Source organism: Pavona decussata, unplaced genomic scaffold (assembly GCF_977016875.1).
Source record: "Pavona decussata unplaced genomic scaffold, jaPavDecu1.1 SCAFFOLD_140, whole genome shotgun sequence".
NCBI classification, from domain to species: Eukaryota; Metazoa; Cnidaria; class Anthozoa; order Scleractinia; family Agariciidae; genus Pavona; species Pavona decussata.
Window position 1 is genome coordinate 1,103,052 of NW_028145553.1, and position 21,578 is coordinate 1,124,629.

The window sequence follows — 21,578 nt, forward strand, 5'->3', positions numbered from 1 at the left end:
TGAAATGTGCGGGGTTACCCCTAATTTTCTTTTGCGATTCCAATAATTAAACCTTGCAAAGAGCTGCTTTTCCCGCACAGTTGTAAAGCGCACAGAAATATCTTTGTTTTAGCAGTCACCACCGTTACGAAAAGCGAATTTCTGGGAACATCTCGAGGTGCGCAGAACATATGTACAGGAGCAAAAGAAGGCACACAAGGTACCATGAGATTCGTAGTCTCTTTACAGCCGTCGAGGTCTGCGTAACGACTTTTAAAAGATCGACCGCCCTGACGGCAGCGCCTTGAGTTTCACTTACCCCTTTGTTTCCCAGTCATCACCGACTATTTTAGGGCAAATTTCAGAGTGCGTTTCTGTTATCGAAAACTGAAAAGGCGAATTAAAAAAAAAACGCACCACGCTTGGTACTATTTTTGAGGAAATTTCGTGCAAAAGGAAATTTTAGTGGGTAGCTGAACTCTTGCGAGTTAAGCCCCGTCTACACGAGCAATTTTTATGTGGCAATTTTTATTTGCCCGTGTAGATGGCTCGACAAATATTTGTTAATTTGCGTCAGTAATAATTTCGCACAGCGGAGATGACCATAGAAAGGCAAAAAGCAAGATGGCGAAAGTCAGAAGACGGGCCAGACGTTGAAAAAATTGTCACATTTTATGTGGCATCTCGTCTACACGGACAATTTTTTTATATGGCAATTTTTATTTGCCACATAAAAACTAACACGCCAGCTTTTCAGCAAATGCAGTTGTCACATAAAAATTGGTCATTAATTTCTCATCATCTACACGGGCAAATAAAAATTGCCACATAAAAATTGCTCGTGTAGACGGGGCTTTATGCTGCACACTGGCAAAATTGCGTTCCTTTTGCGAGTAAACAAATCGCACGTCTAGCCGCGGCTGTAGAATGGGTATATAAGAGAACCTGGCCCGTCTTCCGTTCCTTTGTTCATATTACGGTTTTCTTCAGTGATTGTTGCTGAAGATAATCTTTGATATTTGGGTAAGCGTGGTGTGCAAGTGCTTCGTAAATTGCAGAAAGTTGCGGTTATACAAAAATATTGTAGAATAAAATGAAAACAGTTGTGATCATGAGTATTGAAATGAAGGTATAAATGTAAATAAACAAATGGAAAAAGAGTCCATCTCCGGTATATTTCTTTTATTTGTGAGATGAAAACTTTCGTGTGATTATTATCATCCATTGTGTGTAATTTAAGGGGAGACAGCCTTAAAACTCAAGTTAAAAGTTTTCCATCAAAATGTGCGATTCGTCTGTGTTAATTTATTCTTCGAGACTTGATTGATAACGCGCTGATTGAAGCAGAGTTTTGATTGGCTTTGTGGCCAATGGATAACAGCCATTATTAAAAACTGGATCATTGTATATAATGTAATTCCAGAGATTTGATTGGCTTGGCGGCCATGGTACATGAGCTGTTATTCCATGCCCGAGAAATAGCGACCATTAAATTGTCTTCTGGTGGTTTTCCGAAAGCGAAATCAGCAAGAGCTAGCAATACTTCTTTATTGTTTTTAATAAAACAATTATTCCACTTGCGCTTGTTGGATATAAGATGATTGATAGCCAACTCGGCGCGTGCTATCTATCATCTCTTGCCCCTCGCCAACTATTTAACAATTAGATTATGAGCTCGAGATTTAGCTGATGAGGGCGCAGCCCGAATCAGCTATCACGCATAGAAATCGAGAGCGAATAATCTAATTGTTTTAGTATAAATCTACTAGTCGTGCAAAACTAAGCAAGTAAATTATCTATATCCTCGTCGCAGACACTACGAAAACGCGACGAAGTGGCCGCCATTTTGTTGAAAATCGCTACTCACTATCTATCACAGAATAGATAGCGAGTAGCGTAGCCAATCAGAGAACGGCATTCGTGATAGAACACTAGTAGATTTATACTAACAGCCGATGCTCGCCGTCTAATTGATAAATATCCAGCGCGCGCTCGTGGAATAATTGTTGATTATTAAAAACTGGGTTATTGTATATAGTGTAATTCCAGGAATTTGATTGGCTTGGCGGCCATGGTACATATAAACAATAGCCACCATTTGGCGCGAAAATATGCTCAGATATTTGTCCGCGGACACTATCTGTTCCGAGAAGCGAACCGTTTTCTGAGGGCGAAGCTCGAGGAAAACTGTGAGCTTCGAGGAGCAGATAATGTCCAAGGACAACTATCGGAGCACATTTTTAAAGCCAAATGGAGGCTATTGTGGTTATTATCCTTCAAATATTTTTCGCAACCTGTAGCAACGAGCTTGAGCGGTTTAAACATTTCGTTTAAGAACAGTTTACCGTTAAAAACGTTTAGAGCGTATGTTGTTTTCTGATACTGCTTTATCGACCAGCAGGTTTCTCTCTCTCTCTGTCACAATAGCAAACCGTTCTCCCATCTTGACATTAATTTTAATTGTACACAAGACGCGGCTTTAAGTTTTTTTAAATTGGGGAATAGTTACATCCGATATTCAGTTCCCCAGTTTTAGCTGGGGTATATTCGGTCACGTGAGGCGTTTAGACCAATCGCGCGCGAGCGAAAACATTTGATGGATTATAATTAACAATTATACCATGCCCGAGAAAAAGTGTCTTCTGGTCGATTTTGCAAAATGAACTGGCAAGAACTAGCAACATTTCTTTGTTGTTTTTAATAAAACAGTTATTCCACTCATACAATAAAGAATTGACGGTCTCTGATGAGTCTCTTGGCCGAGACGAAACGCCGCGTCAGACTAGCCACGAACATCTCACAAGTATTCCACTCTTGCTCCTTGTATATAGGATGATATTAGTTGATTTCTCAAAAAAAAAATCCGTACATTGCCCCCTTAAGGACGGTGCCTACTTTTGTTACTGCGTATGTGTTCTATGCATCTGAGATACTCAGGTTTCTTATGGGTGGTGCCTACTAATACAGGGACATTTTTGCACGGCTGAAAACTTAGCAAGTGCTCTTGGTATTAAAAAAAATTGGGGGTAACCATGCATTTTTCAGAGATAATAAAGCTTCACTTTGATAAAAAAAAAAAAAAGCCATTCATTGCTTTGTATTTTAGCACTCTTTAGAATTATTGTTTCTTAATTATCTCTAAAAAATGCGTGGTTAACCCCAATTTTCTTTTGGGATTCCAATAGCCCATACTAAGATCTGCTTTTCCCGCATAGTCATAAACTGTGCAAAAATATCTCTGTACCGGTAGACATCGTCCTTAAACTGACTTTCAAATGCTCCTTGGGGTACTTGAAGTACGCATCCGAAACGACACGAGTTAAAGCAAAAGATAACTTTTATTTCTTTCCATACAGTCAATTGGGATTCGTCAATGGTAAATCTATTAAATAAGCTTGATCAGAAAAAAAAAAGGAACTCCGAAAATAGATTTATAGTCCAAGAGTACTCTCTGTATTATTTACAAATATTAAGCGTCAATAAATTCTTTCCTCTTTGATAAAATGGACAACGGTTACTTCTCCTTTAATATTTCGCTGTTGCACGTAAGAGTATTGCGTCAAACGATGTCTTCCTGTGACACATCCAACATGTCGTCTGCGGAGGAAAAAAGGAGGAGCAAAATTAATCGAATTACTTACAGATACTTTAGAACTTTGCAACATAGTTTACGTAGCTTGTGCATAAATACAGTCTTCCTGGTAATCAAATTCTGCACTCACGGTCTTTTTCAGAAATCACAAAGAGAGGTATAGACGTTTCGTATGGAGTTTTTTGGGGGACTTTTCCCCTCGCCCGATCCTTCAAACCTGTATTAAGCGACTAGTTGTCCGTTAAACTTCTATTCCCAGAAAAAGTACTATGGAGGTGGTTGAACAGACCTGTGTTGAGCTAAATCGCAAGAGTACTCGCATTAGGCGAGGAGAGGGTCACTTGCTTGGGTTGCCTTACAACTTGGGGGAAACAAGACCACAGGAAGCCTCAGATCATTATTATTTGACTAAGCCCGCGCAGCAACCGTTTCCGTGGTATTTTCAGTGCGTTACTGCAAAAAACGTTTATGGGTTTACTTTTTGCGGTGCGCGGGTCGAAACGAGAGCAATGGCTCTCGCTCCAAACCACACGCGGCCAGAAGCCAAAAACTCCATGATCCCCGATTCCGTACATTTGATTTCTCGTATCGGGTAATAACTCCTTTAAATATCCCGTTTCTCCAGCATTTTGCCCAAATATCCCGCATCTCGTTACAAAAGCCATATTGGGATTTCAGAAGACTTACCTGTGATTGGAGCCACTACAACGACTTGATGCGTGTAACTCCTTCTCTCCTCGTACGGTGACATATAACCTTGCACACTAACACTTCTAAGAGAGCTCGATGAAGTGTGATTTTCACAGTTCGTTCCTAGCTCCTGCAAACTTATACTATTGTCTTCTAAATATCCTTGCGAAGAGGATAGATTCATAACAGAATGTGAATGTGTGTCGCTTTCATTGCTATTAGGATCGCTTGAGACATGATGCGTTGAATTGTACATATGAGTTGATGTTTCTGGCATATATTGCGCTATGCTGCTCATAGATGAACGAATACTGTCTGTAGTAGAAAGGCATCTTCCACAACGTCTTGTAAACCAGTGACGAGCTCTTCTTGGTTTATTTGTAGTTCCTTCCCTTTCTAAAAAAGAAAAGAAAAAAAAAACACAAACTTTAACAATCAGTTCCAATCAATCCAGATTTGGGGGGGGGGGGGGGGGTTCGTTTCTGAAGAAACTGTGATGATGCGTCGGTGAGATGTAGAAACGAGTGTTTGGTTTTATCGACCGAGTTGACTAACTATTTCGCCACCATTAAGAGATGACGTCTTGAGTGTTGGCCCTTCGTCAGAGCGCTTCATTTGTTTACGGTGGCCAGATTACAGTCGGTAAAACCAAGTATTCGTTTCTAATCAATCCAAGTCTTGTCCTTAATGCGAATTCCAAGTTGGGTAACATGTAATTTTAATTTGTTTTGGACTAAAATCAACTGTACGCGCTTTGATTCCTTGAACAGTTTCTCTTGACATAAATAAATCTGTTGGCGTCTTCCGCAATTTCAAAAAAAAAATCAAATAATATCTTAGATCCAGTTCATACGGATGTGTTTTCGTTTGAAAACGCAAACTTCAGTTCGTCCACGGACAACCGTACACTTAGAAAACACTAAGTTTGGAAGAGTCCGTGTGGACATAGACGTCTTTTTTGGCTTTCACTTCACTTAGCGGGTGAAAGGCGTCTGCTTTAGCAGGCTAGTGTGGACACAGCTGTGCACAGCAAAAACGCAAATTTCTGCTGGTAGAAAACGCATTCGCCTCGTGTGGCCGGGATAGTGGCAGGTGATGGCGCGAAAGAGGAAATGGCTTATTGGAAGACACAATCAACCAATAGGAAGCCCCGAAGTTTCGTGCAAAAATTCAAAGATGGCGGGCCACATGTTTGGATCGTTGCTTCAGCTCGTTTCAGGGAAAATGACTATATGAAATCCTCATAAGGTATGTTTACGTGCGACTTACGGTGTTAGGAACATAAGTAGAACATTTCCCTTACCTACTATATTAAGCATGCACAAAGGGCATGTATAATTTGATAAAAGCCACGGGTCTATACAATCCTTGTGGAACTCGTGTCGGCATGGCACTATTCTAACGTCCTAAACAAAGATGGAAAAGGGTTTTAATAGGAATACATACAGTTCAGAACAATAACAACATAGACCAGGGAGAAAGATATAATTGAAAGTTCTAATCCATACCAATAAGCAACTTACATTTAAATGGACAGCCTTGACAGACTCAAAGTTAGAACTTCTTTTAACAGGATAACAAACAGTTACGCAGGAAAGAAGTAAGCTTATATCTTGAAGACCTTTTGCTTGAATGGTAACACAACGTTCATAGACAAAAATACTAGGGCCACATTTAACAGTTTGGCTTCAGAGACTTGACGTATAAAGTGAAATGCAGATTTTTCTATCAAATGTTCAACATTCAGATTCGAGTTCCAAGGAATGCTTTTGAATCCACAGTGAAAATAGAGCCATGAGAATTCAAACAGGTTTTACCACTGATTATACATTTTACACATGTAGAATCAACCAAAAAATCTGCTTGCAATCTCTTGGGATAACCAAAACCAAAAGTAAATGAACAGGTAAATATAGGAAAGTAAGTTCACCTGGCCATCTTTAAATTTCTCTAAGCATATAACACACTTTGAATTGGTTGCCTCAGACTGAGTAGACAGTGTGCTTTCCGCATCACTGAGGTTGCCGTTGTCTTCTCTTGTGCTTGACGAATCTGATGACCCACTGTGGTACTTCCTTGTCTCCATTCTTGATAAGGCATGCAAAGCCATTCTTGTTAGTGATGACTGGATTGAGAAAAAAGGCGAAACAGTCACTTTTGTCAATAACAAAAACAAGCCAACAACAGTATTGATTGGATCTTGAGGGTGACAAGTTCCTTGGACTTTCCCCTTCAATCCAAACCACTTCGAATTCTTGGGACAAGTTGTAGCCCCTTTTAATGAAAATAAGAGATTGAAGGAATTTTTGTTCTAGGGACAATTCACATTTTGTCTGCCAACTGTTTAGTCAAAAGGATGGGAAAATTGTTCACATTTCCAAAATAAATACTTTAACACAGAATGTTTTAATTCATACCTCCTTTTGCTTTTGCCTCCATTTGATCTGTAAGAGAAGCACAACTAACATAAACAAGTTGCTTTAAAATTTTGATTAAACTGACCAAAACATAGCATGTGGGATATTCTTCTCATGAACCTAATTTAATGGCCTTGGCTCCCACGAGTCTGTTCTAGCTCAGTGGTAGAGCATCTAAACTAGTAATCCGAATGTGTTAGGTTTGACTCCTTATAGCAGCACTCAGATTCCTTTTTCCTAGTATGCCTGTGTCAGTCTCTTACCATATTAGAATCTGCATTTGTCAAAAAATAACAAGTACTACAAGTTCTATCATTTTGAAGTTTGGAAAGAGAAAACATACCTTTAATAGTAAGATGAAACATATAATGGACACCAGGATAAAGAACGTCATGAAGATCACCATGTCAAAATATTCGTTGGAGGCTCTCTGACAAATGCAAGAAAAAAGAAGACAGCATTAAATGAAGAACTGATTCAAAGTTAATAATCATTAACTTTTAAAAATCTTTGTAGAGATCTCTTGGCATTATACACAAAGGGTCAAATGTATGTAACAAATTGCGTGCGCATGTGTATTACATCTGTATGATTACAAAAACTAAAAGGAGATAGATCATTAAGCAACCACATCTCCACATCCAAAGGGAGATAACTTACATACATTAGAATCAAACTGTAACATTTTCTTTGAAATAAACAAGTTTACCTGAGGAGTATAGCCTGCAATGCTGTATTGAATTCTTGCTCTGGACACTTTTTGACTGTTGAGGAAACAGTAGACCATCAGGTCAGACTTAAATATACAATGAGTCTAGTATTTTAAATTCTGGGCCACACCCCCACATCAAAATTTTGAGGACTAATCACTGCCCGCCCATGCGGGCTATGATTAGTTCACTGATAAAATTTGCTTTGCTAATTCCACATAATATGGCACAAACAATGTCTTACTTTTTTACAATATTCATCAACTTCTTGGCATCTTTTCCATCTATTATCACCACAGGTCTTGCAATCTTTGTAGTCGCAGCATTTAACTGGAAGAAAAGTGAATGCAAAATTAATATAAGAGTGGTCAATGTAATTACACATAGTTCCCTACACTATGGAACTAACTCACTCTAATGCTTCTTGGAGGGTATTACAGAGGGTACACCTTCAAGCCTGGGATGAAGGGGGTGGGTGGGGTGGGGGAGAAGATACTCAATTTAAGTTTGGGTGGTCAACCCTGATTTCTTGAAAGCTAAACAAAAGTTCTAACATGATAACAACTCTCTTAGGCAAAGTAGAGTCTACAGACTTAATATGAATTTCATTAAAACTTTTGTTTAGCTTAGAGAAGAAAAGAATACATTTTAAACATTTCTGTTCTTAGGCCAAAGTGATACCGGTAAGTTTGTTGGGTAAATTCAAGTCCTTAAATTACCAAGTGAAAATGGCAGTTTTATGTCAAATTAGGGCAAATTCAGAGAAATTTGGATACCAAGGCCAAATCATCAATTACATCCTTTTTGCTCTGATCTGGGCCCTTTACTTCAAAATCCCTGCTGTGGTATTTTGTTCAACGCTTTAAGCTCTGATATCTGTTCAGGAGCAGTAAAAAGTCTCGGCAACTTCAGCAGGCTAGGAGGGGCTCCAAAACAAACATATGAGACTCAAAAATGGATACACAAAGTTCTTTAATCTGTGCCATCACAACAATCAACTAAAAAAATACTCTAAGCCTTGCTGAACAAGCTTGTGCCATCTCATTTGTATTTGGTTAAAAATTTGCGAAAAAAATCATGTGTGCAAAATGGCGATCAAAGCTAAATCCTTTTTCCTTTTACAATAAATAAGATGTCAGGTGGGATTGCAAGAATTATGCCACAAAGGTAAAATTTAAGTGCTTGATCAAACAGACAGGTCAACAGAGAATAAAGGACACTACCACCAAATACTTTATACCTTCTCCCAACATTTGTTATAACAAATTTAAGGAAGACAGTGAGGAGGGCATGAATGCTGGGCTTGACATAAATTGTCTGCCTTGCCTGGTTAACTTTCAAGAGCTTTGAAAGATTGCTAGCATTACACTCCACAAAGTAGCTGTTAATTCAATTAAAAGCGCTTATTTGTTAGCAGAAAACAGGTTTTCTCTGGAAAATCGAAACCACTTGAAATTTAATTGAAGAACAAGAGCACACTAAGGTTAACACCTTAAACATCTGTTGTTTGTGATACAAGCAGTATGTTTGGTCATCATTATAGATAGTTGTATTACAAAGTCCAGATGGAAATGCACTTTGAACCCTGATGTCACCAACCACTGAGACGAAAAAAAAACTGTTTGAAATAACAAAAAGTTCAACTAATATGTGGTTGAAGCACTCAAATTCTCTGACACAAAAGAAACTGTTTTCCATTGGCACATACATTTGTAGAGATGTATGCCAGAGTCTAGGGTGTATCTACTGTAGAAAAATTCTGAGTCCCTGAGGAGAATTGAATGCGAGACATTCAACACAAAAATCAGATGGTAAGATTGAGCTTTTGGGGCGGAACTCGAAACTCAAAACAATTTGAACTTGAACGCACAAATCCCTGGTACTCTAATATGCTGGGGTAGATTCATAAAGCTCTCCGGATGTATCCAATGTATAATTCATTTCTTAACAATAGACTATTGTTATAAAAGAAAACACCAGTAATTGAGTTTGGAAGGGGCCACTGCGACAAAATAAAAGCACCCGATCCTGTATAAAGGATCTTAACAGCGACAAATTGTAGAACAAATAATCTGAAAGAGGGACATGGCTGATTTCACAATTACCAAAAATATATTTCCCTGACAGTGAAATTAGCCTTGCTCTTTTTTTTAGATAATTTATTAAGAAACAATACTATATGGGAAGGCTTTGTGCTTATCTGCCCCATGGTAGATAGGGGTATTAAAGTTTCACTCGAGCCTAAGTGGCCTACATGGCTGGTTTCTGAAGCATGAAGTAACTAGGACCATTGCTACTCCCCCTGAAAAGGAGGCCAGTCCGTCGCAGGGTTACCCTCAGCAGTATGCCAATCAGGAGGCGCAAAAGAATAGAAATCAGCACCAGTACCCTTTTATACACCTGGGCAAAGATGCTGGAAGACTACAAGTACTGTGGTGCCTTATTTTATATTTCCTCCCATTTCCTCCCATTGGGAGATGCGGCACAAAGTGGGAAGCAATACAAAGTCTATTTTACCTCAGCTGCAGCCTCCGGATGATCTGTGATATCAAATATTATTGCTGTCGCTCCACGCTGCATTGCTCTTTTGACCTGCAACAGAGGATACAAGGAACTTGAACGAACTTAGCTGAGAAATTTCCCATCTCAAAATAACATCTATAAAATAATACTTAAATGATGTTGCATGATTGAGTCACATATATTTTCTACAACCAAACCTAGTTGAACAATTCATTGGAAGATTGAAACAAGAGGTTCTATAATCTCTGTGACTGTGGATAAGTGTGACTCTGTGCAGTGTCCATCAAGGTCACACTTATAACTTTTGAGTCTGTTGATAAGTGTCACCCCTGTTCTATTTTTCTGTGTATCTTGGAGCTGTACATTGCTGTACAAGGTTAAGTTCAAAACGGTAGAGTCTGTGGATTAAGTGACTATAAGCTCTACAAGATGTTTCAACATTTTAGCCTACAGAAAATAAAAATGTACTGGATTATCCAAACTACACGAAGCAAATAATAATTATTAGCCTCCGCCCTGTTAGCTACAACCTTCGGGGTAGCAACATACTTGCACTACCTAAACCTAGGACTACAACCTATGGGTTGAACTCGTTTAAATATTTTTTTTTCTGCAAAACTGTGGAATTTGTTCTCAGACAACACATCAACTTGTACTGAAACAAACAATCCTAAAAGAACAAGATAATAAACTAATAGTATTCTTGTATATTTAAGATATCTCGAATTCTATATCATATTTTATTTATTTCCCTTTTCTATATACATGTATGTATGTATTTCTTTTTTTTTTTATTTAAACAATATTTCAACACAACATTTGCTGTAAGAGAAACTAAGCGCTCATCAAGAGAGCTTACGTCTGATCAACTAACCCGCATGACCACACGGCAGAGACGGAATAATTTAGAGGGCTAACACAAGTACATTGGTATTTGTTTTTAATTCTACTTTAAGACAAAAGCTTTCAGCCACTCTCCAATTCAAGTGAAAACAAAGTTTATGTATGCGTGTATGTTTGGAGCGAATCCAGTAAGAAAGCTATATTGAGTAGAGCATTCATGTGGTGTTGTTTACCTTACAATATTTTTTTATACCCAGCAATACTAGAAAATTTGGTTCTTGGCATTCTTATGAGCTTAAAAGAGTCTAATTATTTTGCCATGAGGCAAGATTATTGGGTATACATGCAGGACAAAATGGATACCTTGTTTTATATTTTCAAATCATTACAACTGGAATATAACTTAAGCGAGTCATTAGAAGTGTGAGGGACATGAAAGGTCTTCATCTCAGCCACATTTACACTTTTTATTGTTTTGCAAACACATATGGCTTGCATTGTACGTGATTTCGTTAATTTGTTCTTGATGTTTTTCCCATCAATGTTCTTCAAATGGAAATTGATATGGGCGGATCGACATAACACCCATTCTTGGTGCAAGGTGAAAAATGAACCTGGATAAAGTTGTGGGTGTGTAGTGCTCGATCAAGTGGCCACACTCTTAATTGAGCTCTTTATCTTCCAGGTGTGATGGCTAATTTGCAATTGATTGCTCCATTTGCCCAGCTTGGAAAAACAAGGCTGTTAATCAGTGGTGGGAGATAAAAAGGTAAATAAATCGGTTTGATTGGTAACATGCAATTAAGAGCTTTAGGGTAAAATTTTAGTGAGATTTTTTTAACTGAAACAAGAATCTGGTTTAACAGTTTCATTTTTATTACCTTAATTATGACTTTTGTGACATACATAGAAAAAATAAATCCCATACAAATGAAGGCTGTATATATATTTTTTTGAAACTTCGCAAGATAAACAGCTTTCTGGGTAAGCGTTTTTCTTGTACCTTGTTCTCTTATAACTGTACATTAACAGAATAGCAACATTTTCAGCAGTGTGACCATTCAAATGAAAGCTACTGTGCAGTACTTTCCTGTGGTGCTGTTTGTTATGCTGTACAAGGTGGTTCTAAGTTTCGAGTCTGGATGAAATCCTAAAGTGTGACCTTTCAAATCAAAGCTACTGAGTAGTACTTTCCAGTGGTGCTGTTTATTATGCTGTACAAGATGGTTCTACGTTTTGAGTCTGTGGATGAAATCATAAAGTGTGATCATTCAAATGAAGGCTAATGAGCAGTAGTTTCCTCTGGTGTGGACTAGTGTTCTATGGACAGAATCTTTAATTGTGACCATGCAATCAAATGTAATCTGCTGGGCAAAACTTTCTTACACAGCACAAGGTGGTTTAATCTTTTCAAGTGTGACAGTTGCCATTCAAATGAAAGCTGCTGAGTAGTTTGTACTTTCCTGTGACATTGTTTGTTATTCTGTACAAGGTGTTCTTTTACAACTGAAGGAGTTACCATATTGAAATAAAGGTTTCTTTCTATTCTTTCTCTCTTTTATTAAAGTAGTCTGTGGATAGGATCCTAATCAAGCTTGACAGGTTTAGATTTTTTTTTACCTTTAGTATTCCTGGAGCGAAAGGGTGACAAAAAAAGTGACAAAAATGCTTTCTTACCTTCTCAAGGAGCGTAAAACACGGCTCGTTTAGTTCATCTGGTGGCGTAAGCTTGACCACGCCAACCCACCCATATTCATACAGATCACCATCATCTGATGTGTTGCACAGTCCAAGGGGGTGAATCTGACACACACAAAAAAAGAGATCCAAACTCAGTATGATGTTCTTGTTACAGTACAAATCTGAACTGGAAAGAGAAAGGGATTCAGTCTTTGTTCTTCCTTAACTCTCTCAAAATTCATCCATCCTTTGACAAAACTTTTTGCAACCTGGTTTTTTCAGACTGTTTCTCCAAAGCAGTGCTCCAATAACTTATTGGACCCAATAACAATTTTGGATGAAATGATAATGAATTTAAAAATTAAGCTTTCAAAATCAACAAATAATGAATCCTTCAATATGCAAGCAAAATAGTTTTCAGGCCTGTTAAGGTTTAGGGACTTTAGAGAAACGGGGTAATGGGCACATGCTGAAACATTGACGGCACCAGTGTGTGCCCGCCATTAACTGTACTCTTGTATTGTTGCCTGCATTTACCAGCTAGAATTATTTTTGAAAAGGCAATTATTAGCAGCTTGTACATTCAGGAGACGAAATTTATATTTCCTAAAACTTTTTAAATGACTTAAATATTTGGTAACGAATATGCCAGACAATCGAATTGGGGAAACGGGAAAACAACATTCTATTTTTTTTTGGCTTGAGCCTGCTTTTGGTATTCCCTTATGTCTGCTTGTACGCAGTATAATAACTGTCATTAATTCATGTTAAAACGACAGTTTATTTTATCTTCAACAATTTTGGTCATGGAAAAGAACATGTTTTCAAAGTAACCTTTTGGCAATTTCCCACAGAAGCCCGCAGACATCACTGTGTTTTATTTCAGATTCGATTTTAATTTTCTTCCACTAAACGAAATTAATTTTCCTTATTTACTGCTTGTGAAAATTCGATTGAAATGTGCAAAAAGCAATACAAGTAGTGTAAAAATAATATAAACCAGTTAACAAGCGATATGATTGATTCAAGCACTTAATTAAAGTCTCAGGGCTTGGCACTTATGTACTACTCCGTTCCCAATGGGCTTGTTTACTTACAATTTCTCTGGCAGTAAATGAAATTAATATATTTTTTCTTTCCTATCATTTTGCGAGAAAATTGCGTTGAAATACTCTAAAACAAAACTACTTGACAATGGTAGAAAAGTCGCCTTTTTGCTACCAATTAGGGGGATTTGACCAGTCGCTAGAGAACAAGAAAAATTGCTCAAAGATAGTTCACTGCTCTTTCTTGTACAAATATTAATTTCTGCCTCCTTTCGTCTGAAAATTAATTTTCCAGTCCATGGTTTTAGAATCATTATGCGCGTCATGGAAAAACAGTCGAAGAGTTTTAATCAACAAGAGACAATACAGTAAGCATGTACAGGAAACTGCTCTGTATATTTTCGTTATTGCGCTGCAGGAGCCGCAGAATTGACCTTTTTAAGACACTCGGAGTTATTATACACAAATCCTTGCTCGGAATTGGTTTTCATTTCAGGCGCAAACATCTCGAAAAGATAGCACATGGGTGGCGTAATTTACAAAGGCAATAAATCAAAAGACGGACCGAAATGATAGGCGATTTTTAATTTTGTTTCGGCAACATTAACCATTGTTTTCGGCCGCGCTACGAGACATTTCGCAGTTTTGTGAAGTTCTGACACAACGTGAAGAGGTTGTTATGACAAAATGGGCCCTCAAATGAAGCCAGGCGCAAAACAATGCGCACAATAACATAATATCGCGATAAGAAAAGAAATGAATTGAATGGCGTTCGTAATAACATATCTGAGACAATGTTTGCACAACAAGACTGTAAGAACTTAATAAAGATTTTAACGGAGAGCACAACAAAACGTGCCGAAATTCTCGAAACGGCTCGAATTGCAAAACACTTTTGCGTAGACAAAGGTGATATTTCGGAGATTCTCGGTGCAGATTTTCTCGGAGCGTGCGTTTGAACGGTAGAAATATTGCGATGAGAGCAGGTTTTAATTACAAACTCACCCGAGCGAATCGATGGGCTTCACACTTCATTTCAATTCCGCGGAAGGTCACATTTAATTTGGCCAGGAGGGGCAGCAAATATTCCGGAGCCGAAAACAGACAATTATTTTTTCCACTGGGAGTAATTGTATCCATTAAGAAAGTAAAATAGCTTGAAAAAAAGGCTCCTCAGGCGTTTGTATGATTTGATTCTTGTCCACTCGTCCCGTCGAAAGTTCAAGTGCTCATTACATGCGTGCGAACTTAACAAAGCGCTATCGTGAAAGATTGTTTTCAAAATAAAGCCCCTCAAGGACTTGTTCCAATACACATGTAATTATTTGAAGAGGCTTTACTATAAATATTAAATTAGGTATTTCAGTCTTTCTAAGAATTCCAAAAAACTTCTTAATCCAGCTGTGATGTACACCCGAGTGTACTGCGACGCGAAATCTTAAATTCCAAAATTCGCTTGTCTTGGCTGGCACGCAGAAAAACAGCTTTTTAATAACTTTAGGGTGGACAAAAGTTCACGTCGTTGATAAGCACTGTTATTGTTTTTCCTGTTATCATTACACCGATCGATGTGATTGAGTTAATCTTCCTTGCGCGACGATGTCGGGACAGCACAAGAAACCGCTCTCTTTTTCAAGAGCTCTGGAAAAGCCATTAGCGTAATTAGCCAGGGCAATCAAATCTAACTTCCCCCACTAAGTTTAGTTTAGTCTAGCGCCAAGGAAACAAGATGTTTCTTGTCGACCGAAGCACTAAGGATTTGTGCGCGGAAACGCGCAAAGTAATGAGCAACGCTGGCGGTTTCCGATGCACGAAAAAGTGCAGATATTAACTTTGGAAATCTGGCGTTGTTTTGTAAGCAAGATTTGAAGTTTTTGGCGCCAGCGCGCGCAATGAGGAGATCGCGATGACAGATACATTAGAAGGGTGAGGTGGCACGTGTTATATCGATTCGATGATTACTCTGCTTTGCGCAAACATGATGACGACCAAGAAAAAGCTCGAAATTTTAGAAACCTGAAAGTTAATTACAGAACGCTTTTCATTTTGCAATAACGCAATACAGCTAACAATGAAAAACATCTTTCAGCCTTGTTTTGTAGTATTGCAGTTCAACTATCAAAGAACCAAAAAGGGCTGAACTTTTTTTGAAGTTTTGTTTCATCAACAAAATATGTAGCATTTAAGTAAAACATCTGTAAAAAATTCTTATCAGTTGCTTTGGAGAACGGAGTCGTTTTACGCATTTAAGAAAACGCCCAGAAAATGCCGGCGACGTATTTTTAATAGAACAGTAATCGTTGTCAGTTTTATTAAATGATAAGCCTAAATGTGGACAACGAAAAACACAAACTGTGTTCAGTATTCCTTGCTCGGTTGGTTTTTGAGCGCAATTTAAGTAGCGTAAAAGTGGAAGTAAAAGGTTATCGCCTCCCCTATGAACACACCGCCTCAACAATGGCCATCTAAGCTCTAAATGATCGTATTGTCCTCGTTTTAATTCAAAACCATCTTACTCCTTTAATTATCCCTAGCTAGCGGCTAAAGGAGCTTTGTGTTGGACTCATAACTGTAATTGTAAGTATTGTTGTAGAAGCCCTTCCGGAAAATAAACACTCGCCCGGAGTCGTGGCTTAGGGCCAGCCAAGCTTGATTATGTTTTAGCTTGTTTTTCCTAGGGACATAGGTCAGTCACAGCCACTAGTTTGCCGCTTGAGTTTACTTTGGTGACGTACAGGCCACATTTTCTGTCACGTCTTTGCCTTTTGCGGTTTAAGACTAAAGCCTCGCTTTTGTTCTCCAAGCGTCGAACAAAATGCAATCATCACCCTACAAGAATAAGCCTAGCACTGCAAGAAAAATGCCACAAAGCGAAGCACATTGACGACAATTTTCAAAACGAGAGCTTCTCATTTGCTTTTTTCTAGCCGCGAGCGTATCTTGTTTTTAAATTAGAAAGTAAAAGCCCAAGGAAACAGCGGGCCGCTCGCAGCTCTCAACTTTTCGTTTCCTTGGCTTTCGGTGATGATTTCCAAAGATTGATTCCCCCTACAAACATTAGTATCTTGTGTAAGCATTGAAGTTTTATCTCGGGCGAGCAAGCGGTTGAACATGCAATCCGTGATCCCATCTGTCATCCCACGACAGGTATACACTCATTTTCGAACGATGTTTTCAGTTTATAGGTGGTGTTTCGGACCTACCCGGGTTCGCTTGCACGTGGGGTCAAGTGCTTCGAGAAGCTTTGATCCTCGGCGTTTACCATGATCCTGCGAAGTCATGACGGAATTTCGATTTGCGATTAGAACGGAAACCCGAGAGAGGGCAGAATCCTGCCGTTAGCCCAACGAATTTTACTGTCAAGGGAATTAAAATGATGTGTTATCCGCAGAAATAGGAAGCGTTTTGAAGGTGAAAATTAGCCCCATTCAAACCCCGCCGTGTGAAGCAAACGCGCTCTTGAACTCAAAAGCCTTCGTATTTCCGGCATGCAAATAAATGCAGTTTTGACAAATCTATGGGACGGAGAGTACATATCGCTGACCTATCGACCTCTTCCGTTGAAGAGCAGTACTTAACACTGCTCAATCCAAGCAAACGAATGTGAAAAGGTTTTAATGTATTAAAATCTGGAGGCTCTGTGCTCGCGACAACGCGCATCAACGAAAGCGGCGGAAACCGACAAGTTGTGATGGAAAACTACTTCAGGTAATTGATTACAGCCCCAGAGAGGTCCAGTCACGTCCACAACGCGACTCGATCGAACGAAATTATGATCGAACGAACGCGAAGCGTCGCTCGTGCTCTTTTAGAAATAAAAACAATAGCTTATAACCAAAGCAGGGAATTAGCGAAGGCGATTAAAAGAATTGCAAAGACATGAAGCGAGACCGATCGCACAAGAGTTGAAATCAAAGCGACGAGATAACACCGCGAGTAAATTTCTTTGGAAGTGAAATGAACACTAACTGTGTGGATTTCTCGGGTCGGAGTATGGTAAAAATTCAACAAAGGCAAGAGCCGCGATCTCGGACAAAAGCCGTTTTCTCTCGTGACGCGGAGTAGAACACTTGAGAGTAATTATAATTACGCTGAAGCCAATGCGAGGGCTTTGAATGAAAGCAATCGGTTGGACTCATTAAATCGAGCCAACAAACTAGCGAAGCGTCGCACTTCAATATGTCATGCATGTGAAGTTTTTGACCGGCGCTGAGTAAACAAATCGAAAATACTCGCTCGCAAACCATCAAAGATCGCACGCAAAAAAATATATCCGTAAATCTACGACGAGAATATTTACGTGAAGCGAATCGAGATAAACAAAACCGCAGAGTGAGACTCTGGTCGGAGGGGAAATTTTTCTGGCTTGTAAGTGTTTAGAGAAAATCTGCCCGTGTTGGAAAGTAGAAATGACACGGCTCTTACCTCGAGTATGTCGCCTTCAGCGCTTGTAGCCGCCCCGGCATTGGAGAAGGTACCTTCTAGCTCGTAGGTATAAGTTGTGTAATCTCCGCCTGACGAGTGTTCGTAGATCACTACTTCCACAAGGGCTCTCTCAAGTGCGAGTGTTCCACTCAACCACGCGAGAATAGAAAGCACTAACCAAGCGAGCGTCGAGTAAAATTTCATCGTGAGCCTCCCCGAGATTGTGAACAGCCGCTGCAAGTTACATTCGTGAAATCAGCACTTTCTTGGGCCCAGCATCGCCGTACAGGAGCGTTGGTTATTAAAGTGTAGCGCGACCGACCGCGAAGGAGGTTATTCCTCTGGGGCTGGAGTTGTTTATGAGCACAGTTGAATATCACTCGTGCGCTTTTTGTTATTGTTCCTAACGCGCCGCAGCTAGCTGGCTACCGACACAGGGACCGCCTCTGTCCATCAATCAGGTAATCTGTCAAAAAATAATTAAAAAATCATTAATGGTCTAGCCTGGTGGATTAACTTAACTTTGGCCTGAAAACAAAGTGCCTCGCACACCCTCATTCGACAGCGTGCACTAAATTGGCTGAGCAAATGTACCCATTAAGCGCGGTTCTCGAAACCTCTCGCTCAGCGACTCGCTTAACCAGTTGAAAGGCGAGCCGCACTTCGCAACAAAGACGAGCGCGAAATATTAAAACCTGTAAGGGCGGAGCCTGGGATCCTCTCATTTATCTGCCTTCTTTGTGCGTATTTTATTGCAATGCTAATTAAATAATCCTGAGAAAACGGCTATACGGCCTCTTAAAAAACGTACCGACCGGTCCGGCTCAGTTATGGCTTTTCTAGACTCATCCATGTAATTGTGTTCTTGTTTCCGCGGACTGTTTTGTGCGCGGTTTTTATTTTTTAAGGCAATGGAAGTTAATAGAAAATCAATATTCCTCTTAAGCTGATTTTATACGTTTTAGAAAAAGAAAATTATTTTACCAGTCCACCAGAATCATCATTCTTGCTGGTTTTTGTTATTTTTAATACATGAGAAGTACACTTTCTAAAAAGTAAAGCTTTCGAAAACTATACAACTCAAGAGCGGAAACCGGCCCTTTGTTTAAACTGTCGTTTTTCTTACGATCAATGCACGTTTCGTATATGTTTTTGTTCCTCGGCTGATTTGCCCACATAAGAGGCACTTTAATATTTTATAGCTTGCTGGCCTTTGCTGTTCACCGCACCAATAAAGCTTTGCGAAATATAATTGACTGGAGCCGCACGCTGCTGAATAGCTATCGTTAATTGAAACTTTGTTTCACCGCAAAGGGACTAATAATGTTTGGAAAATAACGTTATTGCTGGCGAAATTAACCTGTGCAAGTGGCGATCCGCTCCGAAATTCAAAGCCATCAAAATCTTGTGTGTACATCACGGCCGCGACTTTTTGAAACGAAATTCTCCTCGCAAGGTGATTCGCTGTCGCTTGCCGCCGAAGACATGAAACCCGCGAGCTAAAGGAAGAGCTGTTATCGACAATCTTGAATACATGCTAACAACGGCGGTGGATTATCCACTAAATATTCATTGGGCCAATTTATTGCCTAGCGACTCAAACCAACAGTGTTTAATGGCCCATTTGTCGCACGACAGGCGGCTTATTAGCCATTCAACAAGCTCAAAATGGGGGAACTGGAGCTCTCAAACATCTTCACTTTTCATAAACAGATGAGTACCATTGCAAAGTGCCACTCGGTAGCTTTAATTTAGATGGTCCTTTAGGGCATTTTATCCACAGACGCAAAAATTGAAGAACAAGGCAATAAATAGGCGTTATAACTCTGGCTTTTAGTTTTTGGTTTGTGATTGGACGAACTGAAATTCTCTGCGAGGTTCACTCAATCTGAGCTGAAAAAAAAACGACACTAAAAACCGCACCACTTTCGTCTCACAGAGTGCGCTCAAAATCGTGACACGAGGTAAAACGTTTTTAACAAACAAGTTATTCAGGTGCCTTTTAAGTGAATGAAAGTGATGCAAATTTTGTTCATTTGCCTAACAACTGCACGCACAAATGACATTTTAACAGGTTTCAAGCGCTTCTTGTCAAAAACCCTTTCCAGCGTCGAACCATAATTTACTCAATTGTTTGAGTCAAGAAGTTAACCATTTTCGTAAGTTAAAGCCATTGCGTTGAATTTTTCTTGAGAAATGCATATGTATTATGCTGTACAAGATGGTTTCACCTTGTGATGAAATTTTTTTTTAAAAGTGCCCTGATCAGCTTCAAAGGCCGCGGTATGGGGCTATACTCTGGCGTGGTTCTGTTAATTATGCTATACAAGATGGTTCCCGCCTTTTACTTGCTGACTAAAATCCAATATTGTCGCAACCATTCAAGTGAATGGTTGTTATAAAGCAAGCAGTTTTTCCCCTGTGGTGTTTTGCAAGGTGTTTGCAGCGTTTTACTCTGACGATTAAATTTGAAAGGGTGAATATAGTGAAAACTATCGAGCAATACTTTCTTACTCTGCTGTTTGTAGCAATTTATTATGCTGGGTAACTTAACGTATTTGCGGTTGAAATCTTGAAGTGTGACCGTTCATTTCGCAAATGAAATCTTCCGAGCATAACTTTACTACAGCTCTCACCCCAACCCCTCTTTTTATTTTCTATTTATTTGTTTATTTATTTATTTTTACCATTTTCATAGAAATCTTGGAATCTTTGTAAAACTCGTCGAAAGGAGAGAAGGGAAAAACCACAGATGAAAGAGTCGCAGTTTGCTGAATGACATTTTTGCTATGTTTTCTAAAAGGAAGTCGTTTCAAAAGTGTAGCAAGCAACTTATGTTAATAAACGGTTTTTAAAGTTTAATATTACGCTAAACAAGCGCCGCGGTGTCTCAATTCTGTACGCCGTGTGTCTTATTCAATAACTACCTGTCCATTCATGTTAGCTCCTCAAAATTGAGCGATTTTGTCAGTTAACAAATTAGTTTGGCTGTTTGAGAGAGTAATTGGAGGGTGAGAGACTTTTCAACTCTTTCACTCCCGAGGTTAGTCCTTCCGTCAGTGTTAAGGATTCGGTATAACCATTTGGCCAGTGGAGGAAATCGTGAAGTGAGTTGAACATTCAGATGAATGCTGTTGAGAGTATTCGAGAGTGTTATTTTAAGTATTTATATTATAATTATGAAAATGTCAACGCTGTCTACGGTATTCGTACTGGTCATTTCTGTGAGTGACAAGCAACAACGAGTTATTCCAGGTTATACACAGTGCAGCCTAGTCCTCTCAGGATCTCTTTTAACGTTCTAAAACCTTTCCAAAAAGTTCTAGCTATTCCAAAGAAGGTAGCTTTTTGTACGAGTCCACGCCAATGCACCAAATAATAGTAAACGTCATTATTATCATTATCATTATTATTATTATTATTATTATTATTATTATTATTATTATTATTATTATTATTATTATTATTATTATTATTATGAGGGTATATATATTTTTATAACATCAGTGGAAATTGTTCTTTTATCTTCTGAACCAAACCCATATGAATTAGCTTTTATATATAAGATGTTGATATTTTACAATTTTATGACAGCAAACTTTAAAATCACTCAGGTTTTAATAGAATCAAACTGTCTCTAGTAGATTTAATTCTTGTAAATAATAAAGTTATC

General features: G+C 38.9%; 1 protein-coding gene and 1 long non-coding RNA gene across 2 annotated transcripts in view; one reads left to right on the plus strand and one right to left on the minus strand.

Moving 5' to 3' along the window:
• Positions 1-3,298: 3,298 nt before the first annotated feature.
• LOC146466866 (E3 ubiquitin-protein ligase ZNRF3-like) overlaps positions 3,299-21,578 on the minus strand; it is a 28,233-nt gene continuing 9,953 nt past the window's right edge. The window contains exons 3-13 of the mRNA XM_085126734.1: positions 17,906-18,371; positions 12,432-12,557; positions 9,906-9,980; positions 7,633-7,718; positions 7,388-7,442; positions 7,022-7,108; positions 6,679-6,705; positions 6,192-6,386; positions 5,565-5,667; positions 4,259-4,657; positions 3,299-3,576 (exon numbers count right to left, since the gene is read on the minus strand). Of these exons, the coding sequence (XP_084982860.1) occupies positions 3,539-3,576; positions 4,259-4,657; positions 5,565-5,667; positions 6,192-6,386; positions 6,679-6,705; positions 7,022-7,108; positions 7,388-7,442; positions 7,633-7,718; positions 9,906-9,980; positions 12,432-12,557; positions 17,906-18,109 (1,395 nt within the window). The 5' untranslated portion in view covers positions 18,110-18,371 and the 3' untranslated portion in view covers positions 3,299-3,538. The remainder of the gene's footprint in view (positions 3,577-4,258; positions 4,658-5,564; positions 5,668-6,191; positions 6,387-6,678; positions 6,706-7,021; positions 7,109-7,387; positions 7,443-7,632; positions 7,719-9,905; positions 9,981-12,431; positions 12,558-17,905; positions 18,372-21,578) is intronic.
• On the plus strand, positions 5,149-20,767 carry LOC146466867 (uncharacterized). Its single transcript, XR_014867910.1, has 3 exons — positions 5,149-5,509; positions 11,440-11,523; positions 20,604-20,767. It is a non-coding gene; the product is annotated as an uncharacterized LOC146466867 (long non-coding RNA).